Here is a 23,570-nt window from a genome sequence, read left to right as displayed (position 1 = left end):
AGGAGGGAGTCACTGGGCATTGATGAAATATCAGAAGACTTGAAACTAATTAATGCTGTGTTTGTATTCAAATGTGGTGACAGAAACAGGCACAGTTAGTTATGTGCCCAAGTCTCTCTTTCACTCCACATAAAATTTTAAAATTGTTCAAAAAATAAACTTGAAGACTATCTGTATAAGAATAATTGAATTAACAGCAGAAAGCACAGATTCAGAATTGGAAGATCCTGACTACGTAACTTCCTTAAATTCTTTAAGCATAGCAGTCTAATTGGATTGTAGTAAGGCAAAATATATAGGCCAGGATTTTCCAGCTTTTTACACCACACCAGGGCTGCCAGTAAAAACAGAGAATTTGGGCTCAGTCGAATCTCCATTCACTGCAGCGGGACTGGAGAATCCCAGCTGCAGGCAAGGTCAGAGAATCAGGCCCATGACATACCTCAACCTCCAAAAGGGCTTCTGACATAGTTACACATCAACACTATTAATTAACTTCAATAAATTGAATAGAAAGTAAACTGTGGAATTGATAAGAAACTGGTGAAGATTAGGAGGTTATAAGTACTCATTGCAGGAGCTATGTTACAGTGGGAAGGAACAGAGGGCACAATGTGAGATACGTCAATTCTGGGGCTATTAGTATTGCTGATTTACATAAATGATCTATGAACAGAAACATGAAGAAATGTGACCAAATTTGCCAGAGGACTGGAGAATTGAATATGTTACATATTTTTTCAAAAGAAGCAAGAACAATCACAAGCCAGTCAGTTTAACCTTGGTGGTAGGAAAGTTTATAGATATGCTTGGTGGGATTTTCCAGCTGGTCCAGCTGGCTCCCCCACCACAGACCCCCAGAGAGAAGGGTGCGAACAACAAGAAACCCTGTGGACAGTGGCAGGACTGGAAGATCTTGCCACTAGCCAATTGTGCGCCGCCTCTGCTATCACTGCAATACATGACATAGGAGTGGGGGTGCAGAAAGTCATGCCCGTTATTACAGGACAGAGCAGATGGAGAGAAAAGTTCCTATTGGCAAAAGGGTTGAAAGCCTGAGGACAATGATTTAAAGTAATTGGCAAAAGGACCAATAGCCATATGAGGAGAGACTTTTTTAAATAATGGATGGTTAGGGTCTAGACTGCACTACTTGAGAGTACGGGTAATGCAGATTCAGTCGTGGCTTTCAGAAGGAAATTGGATCTTTATTAGAAAAAAAAATAATGCCAAGCTACTGGCCACAGATGGGGAAGTGGATCAAACTGATTTAGCACTTGCAGAGAGCTGGTAGTTCACGATGGGCCATATGGCCTCCTGGGCTTTAATCATAGAATCCTGACAGTGCAGAAGGAGGCCATTTGGCCCATCAAGCCTGTACCATTTACCATTTACCCTGTTAATTCCTCTAAACTACGCATCCCAGGACACTAAGAGGCAATTTAGCATAGCCAATCCACTTAACCCACGTATTTTTGGACTGTGGGAGGAAACAAGAGCACTGGAGGAAACCCACGCAGACATTGGAGACAGTGCAGACTCCACATAGACAATGACCCAATCTCGGAATCAAACCCAGATCCTGGAGCTGTGAGACAGCTGCTGTAACCACTATAGCACGATGCCACCCAATTCAATGGTTCTATGATGAATGGAACATCTTTTGAAAACCCTTTTCCTCAGCTATTAAATCTCTGCTGCACCTTATGTTTCAAATGGTTTTAAATAGATTATCGTCACAATACACAATCTTGGACCAGATTCCCTGGCATCCCCTCAGTGCGTTTCTTGGCAGTGGAAAGCTACACATTGTTTGCTGCAGCAGGATCTTCTGGTCCCATCGTTGTCAATTGGAATACCCTACATTGCTGCCAAACCTATAGGAGGGGGTATGCCAGCGAATCCTGCCAGCGTGAACGAAAGGAGAATTCTGGCCCTTGATTCAGACTTAATTGAGCAAACTAATTGACTTTAAATAATTAGTGATTTGCATAGATAGGTATATCATTTAGTCATTACATTTATATTTGTTCATTACATATTGATTGATTCATTCCCTATTTTAGTCTGAGCAACTTTGGTGTCTAATTGGATCCTTTGATCTCTTTGACTATTCCAAATGACTCAGTGGTTTGAACATTCCAACCTTATGAATAGGCTGACAAATAAATATTTTAAATCAATAAGAGCATGGGAAATAAGAGTAGACCAGGTCATTCAATTCCTCGAGGCTGCATTGCCATTCAATAAGATATATGTTGCTTTTTCTATTTCATCTCCACTTCCCTGTTTTATCTCCATATCCCAAACATTTCTCATTGTCAATCTTGAATATACCAATAACTGAGTATCTACAGTCCTCTAGGGTAAATAATTCAAAGATTCACAAACTCCAATATGATAAATTTCTCCTGTCAGTCCTAAATGATAATCCCTTATTCTGAGACTGCTGCCCTTTATTTCTGCACTCTCCAGTGAGGGGAAACAGTCACTGAAAGCTCATGAGAGGGTAGGACATAAGAATTTTTCACATTTCAAGTGAGAATACATAATTCTTTTAAACTCCAAATTAAACCTTGTCTGTTCAATCTCTTCTCATAGGACAACTCCATCATCACAGGACCCAATACAGTGAACCTTTGCTGCACTCCTTCTATGGTAAGTATATCTTTATTTAGGTCCAGAGACCAAAACTCTGTACAATTTTGGAGGGAGACCAAAACGATCAACTATCTGCCACAATGCTGCTGACAGATATCCAGGGTTGGCAAGAACAGAAATTTAGAATAAATAAATGTCTGCTTAGAGGCTGGCACAAAGGTAGCAATATAGTTCAGTGAAATGCAGCAGAAGAGCTCCCTTTACCTGACTATGAACCACCATCATTTGAAACGCATTTGTTACAAACTTCACAACATGGTCATGTTTTAAAATCTTTCCTTTAACTGAAGGTGAAACAGAATATTCTAGATAGAAGGTTGGTGCTCACACCAAACCTTTGCAAGATGACAGATCCATGTGACCTGCTTGCCATAGGGAAAGAAACCCAAACAAAGACATTTAGAGTATCAAACAAAAGCATTCACACTGTGACAGAGAAAAAGGGGACAATTGCTCTTTTGGAGACATGCAGAGAGATGCAAAAGAAGCTTCAACTGTGAAAAGCAAAGAAAATGCTGTTTTCATGTTAGCGACCAAGCAGGATGGTGGTAAGAGTTATTTTTGCTTGAAAAGTAGACATAAAAGGTGCCACCAAGGAATGAGGAGTCGCTGAAGTGGTTCTTGCTGTGGAGGTCAGTTCTAGAATAGTCAGAGTGAGGTAAATCATTTTTAAAGAATATTGGATGACTTGACCTTTCATGTCTGGGAGACTGAGTCTACTGGAAATGTGGATATAACTTGGGACTTAATCTATATTTCCACACATCCTCCAGGAGTGCAGTGCAGTTAACAGCAAAGGGACCAGTAAGATGCATCTTGATTATGTTAATAAGTTAATGCAGAAGTACCTTTTCTTTAGTCGGTGTATTATTTGCCTATTAAGTAATGTTTGATATGTGTTGATTTCAGATTATTTGTTACAGTAAAAGTGTTAGTTATGAAATTTTATCCAAAAGTTGTTCATGTCAGTTGCTGGGAACTTCATCTATTTTAAAGAGCTATCAAGTTCTTTGGCGATCTTAACAGTATTAATGTGGATTTATTTTTTAGTTAGTCAAACACCTGAAATACCTGAAATTCAAACTCACCATATCAAACCAAGCTGCTGAGAACATACATATGTATAGTTTCTGTTTTCATGACATTAGGTTCACAGGCTTCAACCTCATAGTGTGGACTTTGGGCAGGATTTTCCAGTCGCACCCACCCTGAGACCAGAAATTCCTATCCGAGAACTATAGTCCTATAAATGGTCCGTCAATTTTCCCATCCTGCCCATGACAATTCCCACAGTGGGCAGTATTGAAAAATTCACCTCTTCATTTCCCAAAGTTTAGGAACTTAGATGGAAGTTGTGATAGTCAAGGCACAAGTTCCTCAATTATTTTTAGCAGTACAAGAAAACACTAATAAATTGAAACAAGCTTCCAGTTGTTTCTTCAACCAGAACTGACCAATTTTCTTTAGATTTTTGTGACACAGTGGCATAGTAGTATTGTAACTGGACCTGCAATCCAGGGAAAATCCCACCATGGCAGATTGTAAGTTCAACTCAATAAAACCTGGAATTTAAGTCCAATGACTGTGAGATCATTTTTGATTATTGCAAAACACTTTAGAGAAGGAAACGTCCTTACTTGGTCTGGCCAACCTGTCACTCCAGATCCATAGTGTGGTTGACTCAAGAAAATTAGGGATGGGCAACAAATGCTGGCCCACTCAGCAACATCCATGTCTCATCAATGAATAAGAAAAACCTTCACTCTGGTACAGATATTGGTTGGCATTATCTCCATAACTAAATAGAATTATTTGCATTGAACACTGGGATCAAATTCTAGGAGTGCTTCCACATCATCAGACTTCAGGATTCTGAATAGAATAAAAGCATCATTTTATTTGAATAATTAAAGAATGAAACATACCAAAATGACCATTGTTCTATGTTCACAAAGAAGGACATAGTGACTGGAATGATGAAAATCAATTATGAGTTTTCATAGCAATTGGCTAGCGCTTTGTGGATCAGTTAATACACCTTGGTCACAATTTCATTTGTATCTGTAACTCTGAGTGTACTACTTTTCCATTGAAATTCCATTTCCAAATATAATCCCCAATATTTTTCCCTCATTACAATAGGAAAAACAGACTATTTTGTCACGATCACATTGAGCTGTGAAATCTTGCTGTGTGAAAATTGTCTGCATTTCTACATTACAACAGTGACTAAATTTCACAAGTCCTTCAATTATTTTTATTTATTCAAGGGATGGGAGCTTCACTGGTTAGGCTAGCATTTATTGTCCATCTTTAATTGCCTTTGGGAAGGTGGCGGTGAGCTGCCTTTTTTGAACTGTTGCAGTCCAGTTGGTAGTTGGTGCTGGGTGGAAGGTGAGGTGGGAGGGGAGGGGGTCGTCGGTCAGCAGGTGAGTCACTCGCTGCACGATTCCTAACCTCTGATCTATTCTTGTAGCCATAGTATTGAACTGGCTAACCCAGTTCAGTATCTGGTCAATGGCAACCACCCAGGATGTTGGTTATGAAAGATTAAATGATGGAAGTGACATTGAATATCAAAGGTCAATGATTAAATTATCTCTTGGTGGAAATGGTCATTGCCTGGCACTTGTGTGATGTGGAAGTTAACTTGTCACTTGTCAGCCCAAGCCTGAATATTCTCCAGGGCTTTCTGCATTTGGACATGGACTGCATCCGTATCCAAGGAGCCGCAACTGGTGCCCATCGACAAATAACCCCTTTTTCTGACCTCATGCTGGAAGGAAGGTCATTAATGAAGCAGTTGAAGATGATTGGGCATAGGAAATTACCCAGCGGAAATCTTGAGGTAATGTCCCGGAGCTGGGATGACTGATCTCCAACAACCAAAACCATCTTCCTTTGTGCTAAGTATGACTCCAGCCAGCTATAAGGTGGGTTGGGTAGGATCATGGTTAACAACCCTCAGACACTGAGGATACAACATGAAAAGAGAATGAATTGGGAGGCATAAATGTGCTATAAAAATGCAAATCTCACTTTATTCATGTTTAGGTAGCTGATCACTGCTCAAATAGTCTGCTGAGAATATTGCCTTGTCAGGATACTTTTCTCTCTCCTTTAGGATCAGCCAATCTTTTCGAAGAAAAAAGAAAAGGGGCATTTGGTGCAGTACGTACAATGACATTTTCAAATTCATTTCATGTTCACATCTTCAAACTTGCCTCAGGTAATACATGTTAATGATAGCCACCTTTTCTTTGTGTTCAGTTCAGGGAGAAGGGGTTGAATTCTCCACACTTTTCCCACTCCCATTTTAACTGTAACAGGATTTTTCTGAAAAGGATGTGCTTGAGAATTCATTGAGCATTGAATGTGCTGGGATCATGAAAGGCACAATCAGCCAGATTTTCTTGAGTTTCGCAAAGAAAGACGTTAGTTTTATTATGGTTAACTCAATCTAACTAAAACAGTAAAATACGATCCGAATTTTATGCATACGCTTTACACAAGCAAACTAACAGATTACAGAATGGGGAAGAATAGATTAATCAAATTAAGAGTCCAGATAAATAAAAAGGGTATATGTCTCATGGAGTTTAGTGACTTGACTGGCTTCAGGATGAATTTTGTGTTCCAGATGGTTTCCATGCCCATGTAGTTTAATGGTATGGCCAGCTGATTTGGTTGTTCTTCTGAAGACAGTAGTTTGGAGTTAATTTCCTTCAACATGTCTCTGTCTGCATCAGGGACATCTCAGGTGGTCATGGTGATCTCAGGCAAACAAGGTTCAAAAACCTGCAAGCTGGTTGGAGCAAGAGGGAGGAAGAATGAACTACAAAATGGTCTGGTCGTGTCAGCCATCTCAGCTGCTTGCCCTCCTATTGCAGAGAAAGCAGAAGCTTAAACACACACAGGGAAATCTTGTATAACTAATTTGTTAGAGTTCATTAAAGGTGCTCTGAACAAAGAACCAATGGGTATACGGTACATAGATTTTCAAAGATCATTTGATAAGGTACCTCATCAAATGTTGCTGCAGAAAATAAATACTCATGGTGTAGAGATAACGTATTGACATAGATAGAAGAATGACTAGCTAATAGCGTGTGGAGATGCCAGCTTTGGTCTGGGGTAAACACAGTAAGAAGTCTCACAACACCAGGTTAAAGTCCAACAGGTTTATTTGGTAGTAAACGCCACTAGCTTTAGGAATTTACTATTCCTTCGTCAGGTGGATGGGAGTTCCGATCACAAACAAAGCATATAACGACACAAACTCAATTTACATGAATAATGGTTGCAATGTGAGTCTTTACAGCTAATCAAGTCTTAAAGGTACAGACAATGTGAGCGGAGAGCATTAAGCACACGTTAAAAAGATGTGTACTGTTTCCAGAAAGGACAGTTAGTGAGATTTTGCAAGCACAGTGGGTAACAAATAGTGTGACATGAGCCCAAGATCCCAGTTGAGGCCATCCTCATGTGTGTGGAACATGGCTATCAGTCTCTGCTCAGTGACTCTGCACTGTCATGTGTCGTGAAGGCTGCCTTGAAGAACGTTTACCGGAAGATCATAGGCTGAAAGTCCATGACCACTGAAGTGTTCCCCAATAAGAAGAGAACACTCTTGCCTGGTGATTGTTGAGCAGTATTTATTCATCCATTGTTGTAGCATCTGCATGGTCTCCCCAATGTACCATGCCTTGGGACATCCTTTCCTGCAGCGTATCAGGTAGACAACATTGGCCGAGTTGCAACAGTATGTACCGTGCACCTGGTGGATGGTGTTCTCACGTGAGATAATGGTATCCGTGTTGATGATCCGGCATGTCTTGCAGAGGTTGCTGTGGTAGGGTTGTGTGGTGCCATGGTCACTATTCTCCTGAAGTAGTTTGCTGCAGACAATGGTCTGTTTGAGGTTGTGTGGTTGTTTGAAAGCAAGAAGTGGGAGTGTAGGGATGGCCTTGGCAAGATGTTTCTCTTCATCGATGACATGTTGAAGGCTCCAGAGAAGATGTCATAGCCTCTCTGCTCGAGGGAAGTATTGGACGACGAAGGGTACCCTGTCCACCATGTCCCGTGTTTGTCTTCTGACATGGTCGGTGCGGTTTTTGGCTGTGGCACAGCAGAACTGTCAATCGATGAGTCGAGTGTCATATCCTGTTCTTACGTGGGCATCTTTCAGCATCTGGATTTTTCTGTTGCAATTCATCTCATTTAAGAACATAAGAACATAAGAAATAGGAGCAGGAGTAGTCCAACTAGCCCTTCGAGCCTGCCCCGCCATTCAATAAGATCATGGCTGATCTGTCGTGGCTCAGTTCCACATTCCTGCCATCTCCCCATAACCCTTAATCCCCTCTCTTATCAAAAACCCATCAACCCGCGTCTTAAAAATATTTAGCGAGGTAGCCTCTACCAATTCAACGGGCAAAGAATTCCAGAGATTCACCACCCTTTGAGTGAAGAAGTTCCTCCTCAACTCCATTCTAAACCGCCCCCCCCTTTATCTTGAGGCTGTGCCCCCTAGTCCTACTATCTTTTCTGAGCGAGAAGAGTCTCTCCACCTCTATCCTATCCATCCCATTCATCATCTTATATGTCTCAATGAGATCTCCCCTCATTCTTCTAAACTCTAACGAGTACAAGCCTAATTTATTCAGCCTCTCCTCATAGCTCAACCCCCTCAACTCCGGCATCAGCCTAGTAAACCTCCTCCGCACTCCCTCCAAGGCCAAAATATCCTTGCGTAAGTACGGCGCCCAAAACTGCACACAGTACTCCAGCTGCGGCCTCACCAATGCCCTATACAGCCGCAGCAAGACCTCCCTACTTTTATATTCAATCCCCCTCGCGATGAAGGCCAGCATCCCATTCGCCTTCCTGACCACCTGCTGCACCTGCAAGCTGGGTTTTTGCGACTCATGCACAAGGACCCCGAGGTCCCTCTGCACCGTCGCCTGCTGCAGTTTTTCACCACGTAAGTAATAATCCTTCCTACCATTATTCCTACCAAAGTGGACCACCTCGCACTTGCCAACATTAAATTCCATTTGCCATTTCCTGGCCCATTCGCCCAGCCTATCTAGATCCTTCTGTAGACTCTCCACACCCTCCGCACAATTTGCCGTTCTACCAATCTTGGTGTCATCAGCAAATTTCGACACCCTACACTCGGTTCCCTCCTCCAGATCATCTATATAAATGGTAAATAGCTGAGGCCCCAGCACCGACCCCTGGGGCACTCCACTAGTCACCATCTGCCAATCCGAATAGCACCCATTGACCCCCACTCTCTGCCTCCTATTTGACAACCAGTCCTCTATCCACGCTAACACCCTACCCCCAACTCCATGCCCCCTGACCTTCTGCAATAACCTCTTGTGAGGTACCTTGTCAAACGCCTTCCGAAAATCAAGAAAGACCACATCCACCGGCTCTCCTCTATCCACCGCCCTAGACACATCCTCATAGAACTCCAGTAAATTTGTCAGACACAACTTCCCTTTAACGAAACCGTGCTGCGTCTGCTCTATCAAGCAGTTCTCCTCAAGATGCCTCGCTATTTCCTCCTTGATGACGGATTCTAACATTTTACCTACAACAGACGTTAAACTAACAGGCCTATAATTCCCTGCCTTTTGCCAGGCACCCTTCAGATCCTGTATATACAGAGGACTTGTCCATAGGTAATGGCTTCTTTAACGTGTTTAGGGTGGAAGCTGGAGAAGTGGAGCATCATGACGTTGTCCGTGGTCTTGTGGTACAGTGAGGTGCAGAGGTGACCGTCCTTAATGGAGGTGCGTGTGTCCAAGAATGTAACCAATTCCGAGTGTAGTCCATGGTGAGTCTGATGGTGGGATGGAACTTGTTGATGTCATCATATAGTTGTTTCAGTGATTGGGGACTAAATTCACACCTCAATATGCCAACATCTTCATGCACAGGTTCAAACAAGAATTCTTCACAGCACAGGACCTTCAGCCGATGCCATACACTAGATACATCGATGACATTTTCTTCCTTTGGACTCATGGTGAACAGTACTGTACCGCAAGCCCACAGAAAACCTCACGATGCTCCACTTCTCCAGCTTCCACCCTAAACATGTTAAAGAAGTCATCCCCTTTGGGCAAGTCCTCTGTATACACAGAATCTGCTCAGATGAGGAGGACAGCAACAGACACTTCCAGATGCTGGAAGATGCCCTCATAAGAACAGGATATGACGCTAGAGTCATCGATCGACAGTTCCAAATCATACAGCCAAAAAGTCCCCAGGACCGGATGGAATGCATCCGAGAGTTCTGAAAGAAGTGGCGGAGGTGATAGTGGATGCCTTGGTGGTTATTTTCCAGATGTCGCTGGATTCCGGGGAAGTGCCGGAAGATTGGAAAACGGCTAATGTTACGCCGTTGTTTAAGAAGGGTGCCAGGCAAAAGGCAGGGAATTATAGGCCGGTTAGTTTAACGTCTGTTGTAGGTAAAATGTTAGAATCTGTCATCAAGGAGGAAATAGTGAGGCATCTTGAGGGGAATTGCTTGATAGAGCAGACGCAGCATGGTTTCGTTAAGGGGAAGTCATGTCTGACAAATTTATTGGAGTTCTATGAGGATGTGTCTAGGGCGGTGGATAGAGGAGAGCCGGTGGATGTGGTCTTTCTTGATTTTCAGAAGGCATTTGACAAGGTACCTCACAAGAAGTTATTGCAGAAGGTAAGGGGGCATGGAGTTGGGGGTAGGGTGTTAGCGTGGATAGAGGATTGGTTGTCAAATAGGAGGCAGAGAGTGGGGGTCAATGGGTGCTATTCGGATTGGCGGTTGGTGACTAGTGGAGTGCCCCAGGGGTCGGTGCTGGGGCCTCAGCTATTTACCATTTATATAGATGATCTGGAGGAGGGAACCGAGTGTATGGTGTCGAAATTTGCTGATGACACCAAGATTGGTGGAACGGCAAATTGCGCGGAGGGTGTGGAGAGTCTGCAGAAGGATCTAGATAGGCTGGGCGAATGGGCCAGGAACTGGCAAATGGAATTTAATGTTGGCAAGTGCGAGGTGGTCCACTTTGGTAGGAATAAGGTAGGAAGGATTATTACTTACGTGGAGAAAAACTGCAGCAGGCGACGGTGCAGAGGGACCTCAGGGTCCTTGTGCATGAGTCGCAAAAACCCAGCCTGCAGGTGCAGCAGGTGGTCAGGAAGGCTAATGGGATGCTGGCCTTCATAGCGAGGGAGATTGAATATAAAAGTAGGGAGGTCTTGCTGCAGCTGTATAGGGCATTGGTGAGGCCGCAGCTGGAGTACTGTGTGCAGTTTTGGGCGCCGTACTTACGCAAGGATATTTTGGCCTTGGAGGGAGTGCAGAGAAGGTTTACTCGGCTGATGCCGGAGTTGAGGGGGTTGAGCTATGAGGAGAGGCTGAATAAACTAGGCTTGTACTCATTAGAGTTTAGAAGAATGAGGGGAGATCTCATTGAGACGTATAAGATGATGAATGGGATGGATAGAATAGAGGTGGAGAGACTCTTCCCGCTCAGAAAGGACAGTAGGACTAGGGGGCACAGCCTCAAGATAAAGGGGGGGCGGTTTAGAACGGAGTTGAGGAGGAACTTCTTCACTCAAAGGGTGGTGAATCTCTGGAAGTCTCTGCCCGTTGAGGTGGTGGAGGCTACCTCGCTAAATATTTTTAAGACGCGGGTTGATGGGTTTTTGATAAGAGAGGGGATTAAGGGTTATGGGGAGAGGGCGGGAATGTGGAACTAAGCCACGACAGATCAGCCATGATTTTATTGAATGGCGGGGCAGGCTCGAAGGGCTGGATGGCCTACTCCTGCTCCTATTTCTTATGTTCTTATGTAAAAACCGCACTGACCTCCTCAGAAGACAAACATGGGACACGGTGGACAGAATACCCTTCGTCGTCCAGTACTTCCCCAGAGCGGAGAAGCTACGACATCTTCTCCGGAGTTTCAACATCTCATTGATGAAGACGAACATCTCGCCAAAGCCATCCCTACACCCCACTTCTTGCTTTCAAACAACCATTCAGCCTCATTGTCTGCAGCAAACTCAAAATGTTAAAATGGGTGGTATGGGCATGTAGGGCCGAAGGGCCTGTTTCCTGTGCTGTGTTGTTCTTTGTTCTTTGTTCCTTGTTCAAACTACCCAGCCTTCAGGAGAACAGTGACCACAACACCACACAACCCTGCCACAGCAACCTCTGCAAGACATGCTGGATCATCGGCACGGATGCCATCATCTCACGTGAGAGCACCATCCACCAGGTATACGGTACATACTCTTGCAATTCGGCCAACGTTGTCTACCTGATACGCTGCAGGAAAGGATGTCGCGAGGCATGGTACATTGGGGAGACCATGCAGATGCTACGACAATGGATGAATGAACACTGCTCAACAATCACCAGGTAAGACTGTTCTCTTCCTGTTGAGGAACATGTCAGCAGTCACGGGCATTTGGCCTCTGATCTTTGGGTAAGCGTTCTCCAAGGCGGCCTTCACAACACACGACAGAGTCACTGAGCAGAGACTGATAGCCATGTTCCGCACACATGAGGACAGCCTCACCTGGGATCTTGGGTTCATGTCACACTATCTGTCATTCCCTGGGCTTGCAAAATCTCACTAACTTTCCTGTCTGGAAACAATGCATACCTTTTTAACCTGTGTTTAATGCACTCTCCATTCACATTGTCTGTACCTTTAAGACTTGACTAGCTGTAAAGACTCACATTGCAATCATTATTCATATAAATTGAGTTTGTGTCATTATATGCCCTGTTTATGATCAAAGCTCCCAACCACCTGATGAAGGAAGAGCCAGTTCTGAAAGCGAGTGGCGTTTGTTATAAATAAACTGTTGGGCTTTAACCTGGTGTTGTGAGACTTCTTACTGTAGCTAACAGGAAACAGGAGCATAAATGGGTCATTTTCTGGTTCACATAATATGATGAGTGGTGTGCAACAGAAATCAGCGCTGGGACCTCAATTTACATTAATGATTTGGATGAAGGGACCCATCGTATGGTTGCCAAATTTGCTGATAAGACGTCTCATGAAGACACAAAGATAGATAGGAGAGTAATTTGTGAAGAGAAGCTACAGAAGGATATGGATGGTTTGGATAACTGGGCAAGATCTGACAAATGTAGATGTAACATTGACTTTGCAATGTGTGTAACCTCTCTATCCATAAGAACACATCCACTTAGCTAAACCTGAAGAATATAGGTGCTGAATAGAAAGACAGAGGGTCAGAAATCTTCCCCACTCACAATTGCCAGGGCATTATCGTCAGAATTGAAATTGTGGAATTAATGTAGTTGACCAGTACAGAATTTCAGACTCCATTAACCAGTGAACCCCTTGGTTAAATTGATAGATTACTAAATCTGTCACAGGGGATTGAGGTTTTTCCTAACTTCTTATCTTTTGATATTTTGTCTTGAAGAAAGCTCAACTATGAGAAAGATCCCAGATGCCTACCTTTCATTCCACCCTCACTCATTATGAGTCAATGCATTTTATTATTTTAAAACCAGCAAAAAAAAATGATGTTCACAATTTATGTTTGTGTTTTCCAGCATTTCATATATTTGTAGTGTGTGGAGAAGCATTACTTGCCAAATCTGACACCATCACTAATGCCCATGCAGGAGACCAGGTCTTGTTCCCAATAGAGCATCAAGACACTGATCAATATGACGTAACATTTAAAATGAAATTTCCGGTGCCCTTTAAGATTTTTACATGGAAATCCAATAATCCAGTGAAGCTGCACATTGTCCACCCACTGTATCAACACAGAGTTGGAATCTATGGCGGTTTTGTGATGCTGAATGATGTACACGTTAATGACACTGGGGATTATGAAATACACATCAACTACTATGGGACAGAACTGAAAAATCGTGATGAAAGTTTTTTCCGAATACAAGTTTTTGGTTAGTACTGGAAATTCTGTTAATTTTGAGGTTGTAGTAACATTGAAACATTACACAATGTTTTGTTTTGAAGTTTGAAAGAACTCATGATGTAAATTGGTTTGATTGTTCGCAAATAGTTTCTCTATTAAAAACTAGATCAATTACTTCACTTAATAGCAGTAATTCAGTATGGACATTTGCACCAATTTATGATTTGCAACGTACTTAAAAAAATTAGGTCATCATTAATGTCCCGCTGATCCACTGATCTAAATAGGTTCCGCCACAGACAAATCCGGCCAGATTTCAGTTTACTCACGCAAAGCTAGCAAATGCTGATACAACCACCAAGCAAATCTGAATGAGGCCTATAGCATGTGAAAACAGTTTGCTAAAAGTTATAGCTAGTTGATGATAGTAGGGCAGTACAGTGGTTAGCACTGCTGCCTCACAGCTCCAGGGACGTGTGTTCAATTCCCAGCCTGAGTGACTCTGCAGAGTTTGCACGTCCTTCTCGTGTCTGCGTGGGTTTCCTCCAGGTGCTCCGGTTCCACCCCCACACTTCAAAGATGTGTGGGATAGATTGATTGGCCATGCTAAATTGCCCCTTAGTATTCCGAGATGTGTGGGTTAGATGGATCAGTGTGGTAAATATGTGGGTTTATGGGACCTAGGTGAGATTGTTGTTGGTGCAGACTCAATGGGCCGAATGGCCTCCTTCTGCACTGTAGGGTTTTTGTGATTCTGTGATGAGCTGCCAAAGAGTCAAAGTCTATAACTGTTAAAAAAAATACACATGACCCTCAGCCTTTACCAGGTAAACATGTTGAAATAATCTTGTCTAAGAGGAAGTGGAATGTAGAAAACATTGAAAATGAAAATATTTCACTTCATTTTGTTTTGTTCTATAAATATTTTCCATCTCTTTCCCAAAACTGCTGCTTGAACATTACCTAAGTTGATAATTTTACCATCTCATGTTTTATCATTTGGTTCCTTTCCCTCTCATTGGAACAATCTACTCATAGGGAATTTCCTCTGGTAAACTCCCAATCAATTGCCATTACTATCAGAATTTTGATGGAGTTCTGCATATGTAAATGAAGTTTATATCTGCCAAAGTCGGCTGTGGAGTGGGAGAAGCTCAAGAAAACTCCTTGGGCATTTAACAATCTTGGTGGCATGTTCTCAACAGATCCATTGCCTCTTGCATAAAGCATCAGTTGGATGCATTTGTAAATTCCAAAACCATGAATGAGTTAATGTCTAGGTGTCTGTTAAGGTGGAATTTCAAGCTATAACATGACTCCACTTAAAACACAAAATAAAACGCCTTGCATTTGTGTTTTCGTTAATCATCGTCTCAGCAATGTCTCACAGAGCAACATACAACATTAATTAAAGTGTAATGACTATGTTGTGTACTTTAATTATTGTCTATTTATTGCAGAGCCAGTTTCCCAGCCTGTCACAGCGATTCTTGGTAACTGTGTGAGTTCACTAGATATCACTTTGAACTGCTCTGTCTCCAAAGGAACAAATTATTTGATTCACTGGGAAAAGCTGTCTTTCTCTGGAGTTCTCAGTGAGACACATAACGTGACAGTGCTTGTGATAGACTGTGTTACTGAAGAGGAGCAACATGTGTATAGATGCATAGCAGAGAACCCAGTCAGTAATGCAACCAGCGACCTGGTGACTGTCAGCCTGTGTAACAAGATCAATTCCAATGGTGAGAAATTGCAAAAATGACCTACACTATGACAGCAACTTTACTTATGGTTTTCCTTCAAAGGAATTAAGCTGAGAATGTGTGGTTATGACGTTATGATGCATACATGCCTTGATATCCATGGCTACAAAATCTGCCTGCTTCTATAGTTGGCAGGCACAACAATACCTTGCATTATATAGCACCGTAAACACTATAACACACCACTGCCTGACTTTAGGACAAATGTTGAGGATGCAGAGAGGGTTCATTCAGGATTAACAATGATGAAAACAGGAATAAGAACTTATAATAATGAAAAGAGACAAGGGAATCTGGAGCTATTTTCTTTAGAATAAAAAATGCTAGAGGAGAATTTCACAATAAAGTTCACAACTATGATGGGCTTTAGGAAGAAATATTCCCACTCATCAGCAATGGAATAAATTTATCATGAACAGAGTAAAGGCAGGGGTTAGAAGATTTTTTAATGGTATGCATTTTCAACATGTGGAATGCTTCACCAGAAACATGGGTGAATGCAAAATCTAGAAAGGCTTTTAAAAGAGTAGATGAATGTTAGAACAATAAGGAGACGAGGAGAGGGCAGGGATATGGATTAAGTGGATTGTTCTAACAAAGCCAGCATTTACAATGATTAGTTGGATTGTATACTCCTGTTTTGTTAAATATATTTTAGGTAAAAGAAACAGTTTGATGGTCCTGGTCTCTGTGGTGATGACAGTTCTGGTTTTAACTATTGCGTACCTTTGGAAAACTCCCTGTGCTAAGAAGTGGTAAGTGCTACCATTCAAATTAACATGAAACCCTTGAAAAATGCAAAGATGCTTCACTGTGTGGTACTACTTGTAAAGAAACTGGAGATGTAATTCATAAACGTAATTACAACAAAAAGTGATGAGAACACTTATTGACTGATTAAAATAAGACATGAAGAGGTTATCATGTCAGGAATGTTTTTTTCTTACAGCAAATGATCTGATACTCAATTCCTAATTATACAGAGCTTTTAGGTCCCACATTTGAATTCTGACAATGTTTTTTGAAAAAAAACTACAGAGGTGTAAATTTTATAGCCTTGTTCACCCTAAAACTGTAAAGTCTTGCCCAAGGTCAACGGACATATCCATGGTCTGCCCTTCACCCGCTGCAATTCCTGTGGTGGGCAGGACAGTAAAATTCTGGCCTGATTAAACTTAGTGCTTGTGCTTGTGCTTACCCCAGTTCAAAGCCCGCACCTCCACATCATGGCTAATTAAACTTAACAGCTCTGGCAGCAATGATCTGATGTTAGCTTTCTAAAATGTGAATCATAGCTCTTACAAACAAATCTCTGTGATTTGCTTTCTGATTATTGCAATTAAGCGTAGTCTTAGTCTGATTATTCACTGTATTTCTGGAAGACTCCTGCCTTAGTCAGAGACATGACAAGATAGCTTTATTCAGGAAAAATAAGTTAACCTAATTCATTGTTAACACTGAAATTATTAAGAAATCATCACTTCATACAATAAGTAAATGTATAAAAAATGTCTGCAAGGAGTTAGTTTCACTTTTTTAATTAGACGAAAAAGAAGAAAAATCCTACAGTGCAGAAGGAGGCCATTCAGCCCATCAAACCTGTACCACCACAATCCCACCCAGGCCCTATTTCCATATCCCCGTGCATTTACCCTAGCTAGTCCCCCTGACACCAAAGGACAATTTAGCATGGTCAATCCACCTAACCTGCACATCTTTGGAGTGTGGGATGAAACTGGAGCACCCGGAGGAAACCCACGCTGACACAGGGAGAATGTACAAACTCCATATAGACAGCGACCCAAGTCGGGAATTATCAGGGTTGTTCCGGTTAAAATCAAATAAGTTCCACAAGTGGTGCTTAAATGTTAATAATAAGGTTTCCTCTAGTGTTAAAACTTCAATTTCATTAAGATAATCATTAATCAAATGAGTATGTAATTCTTGCTGTTCAACAAATTCTGGAAACCAAAACACCAATCCAGAAAGCTCAAGATCCTCTTGTTTTATATTCTTAGTTCCATCAATGATACAGCATCAAAAATCATCACACATGCATTAACACAGTTAAGGCGAAGCAATGTAAATGGGAAATTGTGTGGAAACTTAGATCTCTTCACATTCAGTGTGGACTGATGCTGCACACAGATTTGGGGTACAGACTCTTCACCGTAGAATTCCTACAGTGTAGAAGTTATCAAGTCTGCACATAATCTCTGAAGTAACATCCTACCCAGGCCCACCCCTACCATCTCACCTTATCCCCAAAACCTCATGCATTTGTCATGGCTAATCCACCTAACCCACACACCTTTGAAAACTAAGGGGCATATCAGCATGACCAATCCACATCTTTGGAGGAAACCAGTGCACCAGGAGGAAATACAGGGAGAAAGTGTAAATTCCACACAGTCACCCAACGCCAGAGTCAAACACAGGTCCCCAGTGCTGTGAGGCAGCAGTGCTAACCACTGTGCCACTAGCTGCTATGGACAGCTGTTATCAACACAAAACAACAAAGACAGATATATATCAGACATTAGTCTATTTTCAGAGATTATATAAACAAGATACTCAATAGACCAAATTGTCAGTTGTGACAAGATACTAAATTTCATACTACTGAGACTTATTTATTCCCTTCAAATGGATATGAAGTTGATTAAACAGTGGACGGGCAGATAAGCTGCTTTAAAATACAGTCAATAGATTAAAAGCACAAAAGTAATTCATTGTTGACAGATTATAGCTGTGATTTTACATTTCAAATTAAACTACACAAAAATGTCACAATTTGCAATCAAAACTAAGACTGATATTCAGGATAAGTATATGGGTATGGCCAGGAATAGTATCATTATACCTGAGTTACAATTTTGTAAGGCACATTTTATTCCTTTTCTGGTTCAAAGACTAGAGTAAAAAGTCTGACAACACCAGGTTTTAGTCCAACCTATTTATTTGATAATATACTCACTAGCTTTCGGGGTTACCCCCTTCGTCAGGTGAATGGAGAGTTCTGGCCTCAGACAGAGCATATAAAGCACAGACAGTTTAGAGATTACTGATTAAAATGCGAATCCTTACACCTAACCTGCTGTTCAAGACCTGAGGTGGCTGATAATGTGAGTGGAAGGAGCACTGATCACAGTTTAAAGAGATGTGTATTGTCTCCAGACAGTACAGTAAGTGAGGTTTTGCAAACCCAGGCAAGTCATGGGGGTTACAGATAGTGCGACATGAACCCAAGATCTGTAACCCCCATGACTTGCCTGGGTTTGCAAAACCTCACTTACTGTACTGTCTGGAGACAATACACATCTCTTTAAACTGTGATCAGTGCCCCTTCCACTCACATTATCAGCCACCTCAGGTCTTGAACAGCAGGTTAGGTGTAAGGATTCGCATTTTAATCAGTAATCTCTAAACTGTCTGTGCTTTATATGCTCTGTCTGAGGCCAGAACTCTCCATTCACCTGACGAAGGGGGTAACCCCGAAAGCTAGTGAGTATATTATCAAATAAATAGGTTGGACTAAAACCTGGTGTTGTCAGACTTTTTACTGTGTTTACGCCAGTCCAACGCCGGCATACCCACATCAAAGACTAGAGCCATGGGGAATATTAAACTAGCGTGTCACAAAGGATGCAGTGGCTAACTGGAGGTCAATTCAGGCAAATGAGGTGGTATAAAAAGGGAGAACAATACATTTTCCTACTGGCTGTTGGAAAAGGAATAGTTTGGTGTCATCCTGACTAAATCAGACCAACTGGTTCTTTATGTCAATCAAGCCTGTGCAGTGTTAGTCTAGAAGAATTTGAGTAACAAGCTAGTTCTTCATCATTACCTAAGAGGCAGCAAAGAAGATTTAACTATTGAGGATTTTACCAAACATTAAAATGGAATGAGTAGTTTGAAAACTTAAATTTCTTAGGAATTGCATTTTATGATGAAGATGTTTAAAGTAATTAAAATACAAAGAAAGCAGTTAATATCCTAATGATAAGATTGGTTATTCCACAGATGTAGCATTTCTAGAATACATTAAAAATGAGTGATTTTCAATTCTTAATTTTTATCTTGCAGAACACCCTTTTTGGGGGAAGTTTGAAGGTGGCCAATTACGTCTTAACTTAGACAATTCAAAACTCACAAGGCAAATATCTCTGTGCAAAGCTGTAACAAAATGTATTTTACAAATAAAACATAGCAAACAGACATATGTACAGCCAACTGGAGACTCCAAAGGGTTAAATAACTCTGGGAATAAAACGACAAAACTTCTCCAAAAGATCTGATGTACAGAGTCAAACACAGATCAATTATAGTTTTTTTCTAATCAATAATTGCCCCTTTCATTTGCTTAAAATCGATTTCATTTGGCAGTCATACATCAATACAAATCTCTATCAAGTACCTCAGCTAACCGTATGATACTTAGTACCATGGTGATATCCTTTTCGTCCAACAAGTCTGGACGTTGCTTCCCTTCTTGGTTTTAACTATTTCCCTGTTGACTAGTAATGGCAGATGCTAATATAAGGTCAAAGTGGACATTCTCACTGGTGCACTGCCAAGTTGAATAGACATGTGTTCCTGCATCCAGGGGCATATCTATCCTTATGTCTGGGCAGTGAATGCACCTATGCATTAATGTTGCAACACATGTTCCCTCATAGAAATTCTCCCAATATGACTACTGCCAACTATCCAGTTCACAGACCTCTGGGTTCAAACTATTGACATTTACCACCACGTCTTTCAGTAACTTTGCATGGCTAAAGTGAACAATACATTTAAAATATCATAAAATATCAGCATATATGTTTTGATTCTCTTACTGCTTTCAGATATGTGTAAACTGTGTTATCTTGTCTTAAGAATCATCTAACTCTTTACTGATCTTCTGTCCTCTGAAAGACTGTATACTATAAATCTTATTCTCTGGTTAGAAATCCCATTCTTCATGCTGAAATTTGGAATAGGAAATATCCATTTGAAATTAAATGAATGATGGCATGTCCCAACATGAGCTGCATAAATAGAGTTATTTATGGAGGATTCCTGCTAAATTTTTAATGTTGTTTCATAAATGTTTTAATCTGCTGTTAATATGCGACTATTGTTTTGACTTGTTCCTTTAAAGGCACATTGCATTGTTGCTCACAAACAATTTTGTGGATCAGCAATTATGCATGAATTCCCATGACCAAAAACAGCAGGAAATCCCTGCCTTTGACAAAAAAACTACTTTTGTTACTTTGTCTTACTGTGTAAGACATGTGTTAGGTACATGACCTTTTTTTTTACACATTAGATATTTAATCTTATGTTCATGGGCTATTTTTTTCACAATTTAAATATATTTTCATTTAAATGGAATAAAGAGCCAGTCTCCTTTTTTACTAAAGTATGGGCTTGTAAATCATTCTCTGATAACTTTTTCTTATAAAGAGTGGATATTTATAAGAGCTGTACATTTATTTTCATTTGAACCTATGACTATTGGAGTTGATTTAATAAGAGATACTGATATAGGTTTTAACTTTTCCTTTACTCTTCCCATTTTACTAATCAAACTTACAACATAAGCATCAGCTATTGAATAACCCATGGTTAAAAAAAGAGTTTCTATTTGTGTTCAATGCTTTCACGCAGACAATGGAGACCAGGAAAGGAGGGATGACTTAAATTACTGCTAAAGCAACCAATTAGCCAGTTTTGGTGAATTTGGAGACAGTGTCAAGAAATTGATATTTAAAGTTTGGTTTTACTCTGGCTTGCACACAGTCAACATCAAGCCAGTGTAGTTTAATGCTGAATTCTTGCACACTAACTCATCACATGCCTTGGTCTTAGAATCACTCTCAATCTCGACAAGGGGAAAAGAACATATAGCCTTAAGGCAATGATGCAAGACATCAAGATTAAACAATTACAGGGACAGATCTATCCAACTCCCTCACAATTAAAATGGTCATCTCCATTCTCTAAATTCAAAGCCCTATTGTGCAAAGAAAAACATGTATTAAAACATTCAGATAAAAGCAAAATACTGCAGATACTGGAAGCTGAAACAAAACCAGAAAATACTGGAAAATCTCATCAGGCCTGACAGCATCTATGAGGAGGGAATAGAGCTAATGTTTTGAGTCTAGATGACCCTTTGTTAGAACTGGCAAAAAGACTCGAAACATTGAACTTAAGAAGATAAGAACTAGAAGCAGGGGGAAGCCGTCTAGCCTCTTGAGCCTGCTCTGCCACTCAATAACATCATGGCTGATCTTTTCATGGACACAACTCCACTTACCCGCCCACCATAATCCTTAATTCCTTTGCTGTTCAAAAATTTATCTATCCTTGCCTTAAAAACATTCATTGAGGTCACCTCAACTGCTTCACTGGGCAGAGAATTCCAAATTCACAGTCCTTTGTGGGAAGAAGTTCCTCCTCAATTCAGTCCTAAATCTGCTTCTCCTTATTTTGAGGCTCTGCCCCCTAGTTCTAGTTTCACCTGCCAATGGAAACAACTTCCCTGCTTCAATCTTATCTATTCCCTTCATAATCATATACGTTTCAATAAGATCGTCCCTCATTCTTCTGAATTCCAATGAGTATAGCCCCAGTCTACTCAGTCTGTCCTCATAAGCCAACCCTCTCAACTCCGGAATCAATCTAGTGAATCTCCTCTGCACTCCCTCCAGTGCCAATATATCCTTGGAGACCAAAACTGTACACTGTGCTTCAGGTGTGGCGTCACCAGCACTTTATACAGCTGCAGCATGACCTCACTGTTTTTAAACTCCATCCCTCTAGCAATAAAGGGGCAAAATTCCATTTGCCTTCTCAATTACCTCTTAATTGGCTCTGTTCTCTTCCCACAGATGCTGTCAGGCCTGCTGAGATTTTCCAGCATTTTTTGTTTTTGTATTAAAATCTTCAGCCTTGTGCATTAAATTAGTGCAGTTTAAAGGAAGTCTCTACATTTCACACTATGTGACTATTGTTGATTTTGTAGGTTTAGAATTAAGTTCTGCAATTAGTTTCTGTAACGTTGCAGTGCTCGCAAATTTTAATGTCTGATAGTTGAATGCATTGCATTATCCACACCGATCACTTCCAACCACTGATGTGTATTTTTGTATTTTATATGTAACTTTATGTAATTGCTATAACTTTTATGTTTTACAAAACTATTTCAAGTTCAGTTGACTTATACCAGGGACTGACAGATACAATAAAAACATCTATAACAAAGCAGTCGTCTCAGCATTGATAAATGCCTGTTTTAATGAAGTCCTGATCGCTGCCCGCCCTGTGACTTCCGAAATGCTGGCTCTCTGCCCCCACCTTCCCACAGCCCGATCGCTGCCCCCCCCCCCCGACAATTCCAAGGCCCAACCCTGAGCACCCCCCCACTTCTCAGCCCACCCCGATATCCAACCCACCTCCACTGATGTCGCCCAACAATTACTCCTTCAAGTCATGAACCCCCCCCTACAGTGTTGACCTCCCCCCAGAGGTCTGACCACTGCACCTCCACAGCACGTCCCGATTGCTGGCCTCCCTCCTTACCCCACCTATCCCTGTACAGAATGGCAGTGGGAACCCCCACCCTTATCAATCGCGCCATAGGCCCCGACCCCATCAGGCCCTACCCCCCATTTGTTCCACCCCCTTGGCACTGCCCCATGTGCGATGGACAGTGCCACGTTGCCCCCTGGGTATTGGCACTTTGCCTTGAGCAGTACCGGGGATTCATGCTGGTACTGCCAGGGTGCCAATGCCCAGGGGCACACCTCACTACCTGACCCTCTGCGGGGGCCCAAATTACTCCCCCCCCCCCACCACCACTTCACTCCAGAGGAGTCGGGCTGCTAGGTCACGTTTGTGGGGAGCTATTCTAAACCTCACTGAAGTGAACTACTCCGGCGGTGGGAGAGATGCTTGTGGGCTCAGAGGCTTCAGTCCTGGTCTCGCTAATTGTATTTAAATCACATTGAATGACCATTTAAATGTACTTTGCGCCTCCCCACCGATTTCCAGTGTGGAGCAGGCGCCGCCGGAAATCCAGCGCTGGGAGATGCTAACAGGGTATGAACGTGCACGCAAACCCCACAAATTGCCTGCCATGGATTCTCCTGGAGTCTCTTCCGCTTTGCTTAAAACGTTAATGCAGTGGGATGAAGGAATCACCTCCTACATGTCTAA

The 23,570-nt window shown here is 41.7% G+C and overlaps 1 protein-coding gene across 6 annotated transcripts in view; it reads left to right on the top strand.

Annotated features, from left to right (window-relative positions):
• LOC145340905 (SLAM family member 5-like) overlaps window positions 1–22,610 on the top strand; it is a 30,188-nt gene extending 7,578 nt beyond the window's left edge. For 4 of the 6 annotated variants that reach the window (XM_080185460.1, XM_080185459.1, XM_080185461.1 and 1 more), the window contains 6 exons: window positions 2,602–2,658; window positions 5,786–5,890; window positions 13,265–13,624; window positions 15,057–15,338; window positions 16,018–16,114; window positions 19,446–22,610. In XM_080185460.1, the coding sequence (XP_080041586.1) occupies window positions 5,842–5,890; window positions 13,265–13,624; window positions 15,057–15,338; window positions 16,018–16,114; window position 19,446 (789 nt within the window). In that variant the 5' untranslated portion in view covers window positions 2,602–2,658; window positions 5,786–5,841 and the 3' untranslated portion in view covers window positions 19,447–22,610. Of the gene's footprint in view, window positions 1–2,601; window positions 2,659–5,785; window positions 5,891–11,975; window positions 12,089–13,264; window positions 13,625–15,056; window positions 15,339–16,017; window positions 16,115–19,445 lie in introns of those variants that run through there. The other 2 variants (XM_080185464.1, XM_080185462.1) reach the window with 2 other exon arrangements.
• The last annotated feature ends 960 nt before the right edge of the window (window positions 22,611–23,570 follow it).

Source organism: Carcharhinus amblyrhynchos, chromosome 3 (genome assembly GCF_965287045.1).
Source record: "Carcharhinus amblyrhynchos chromosome 3, sCarAmb.v2.hapA, whole genome shotgun sequence".
Classification (NCBI taxonomy): Eukaryota; Metazoa; Chordata; class Chondrichthyes; order Carcharhiniformes; family Carcharhinidae; genus Carcharhinus; species Carcharhinus amblyrhynchos.
The sequence above is the reverse complement of the archived record's forward strand: the minus strand, read 5'-3'. Positions and strand labels throughout refer to the sequence as shown.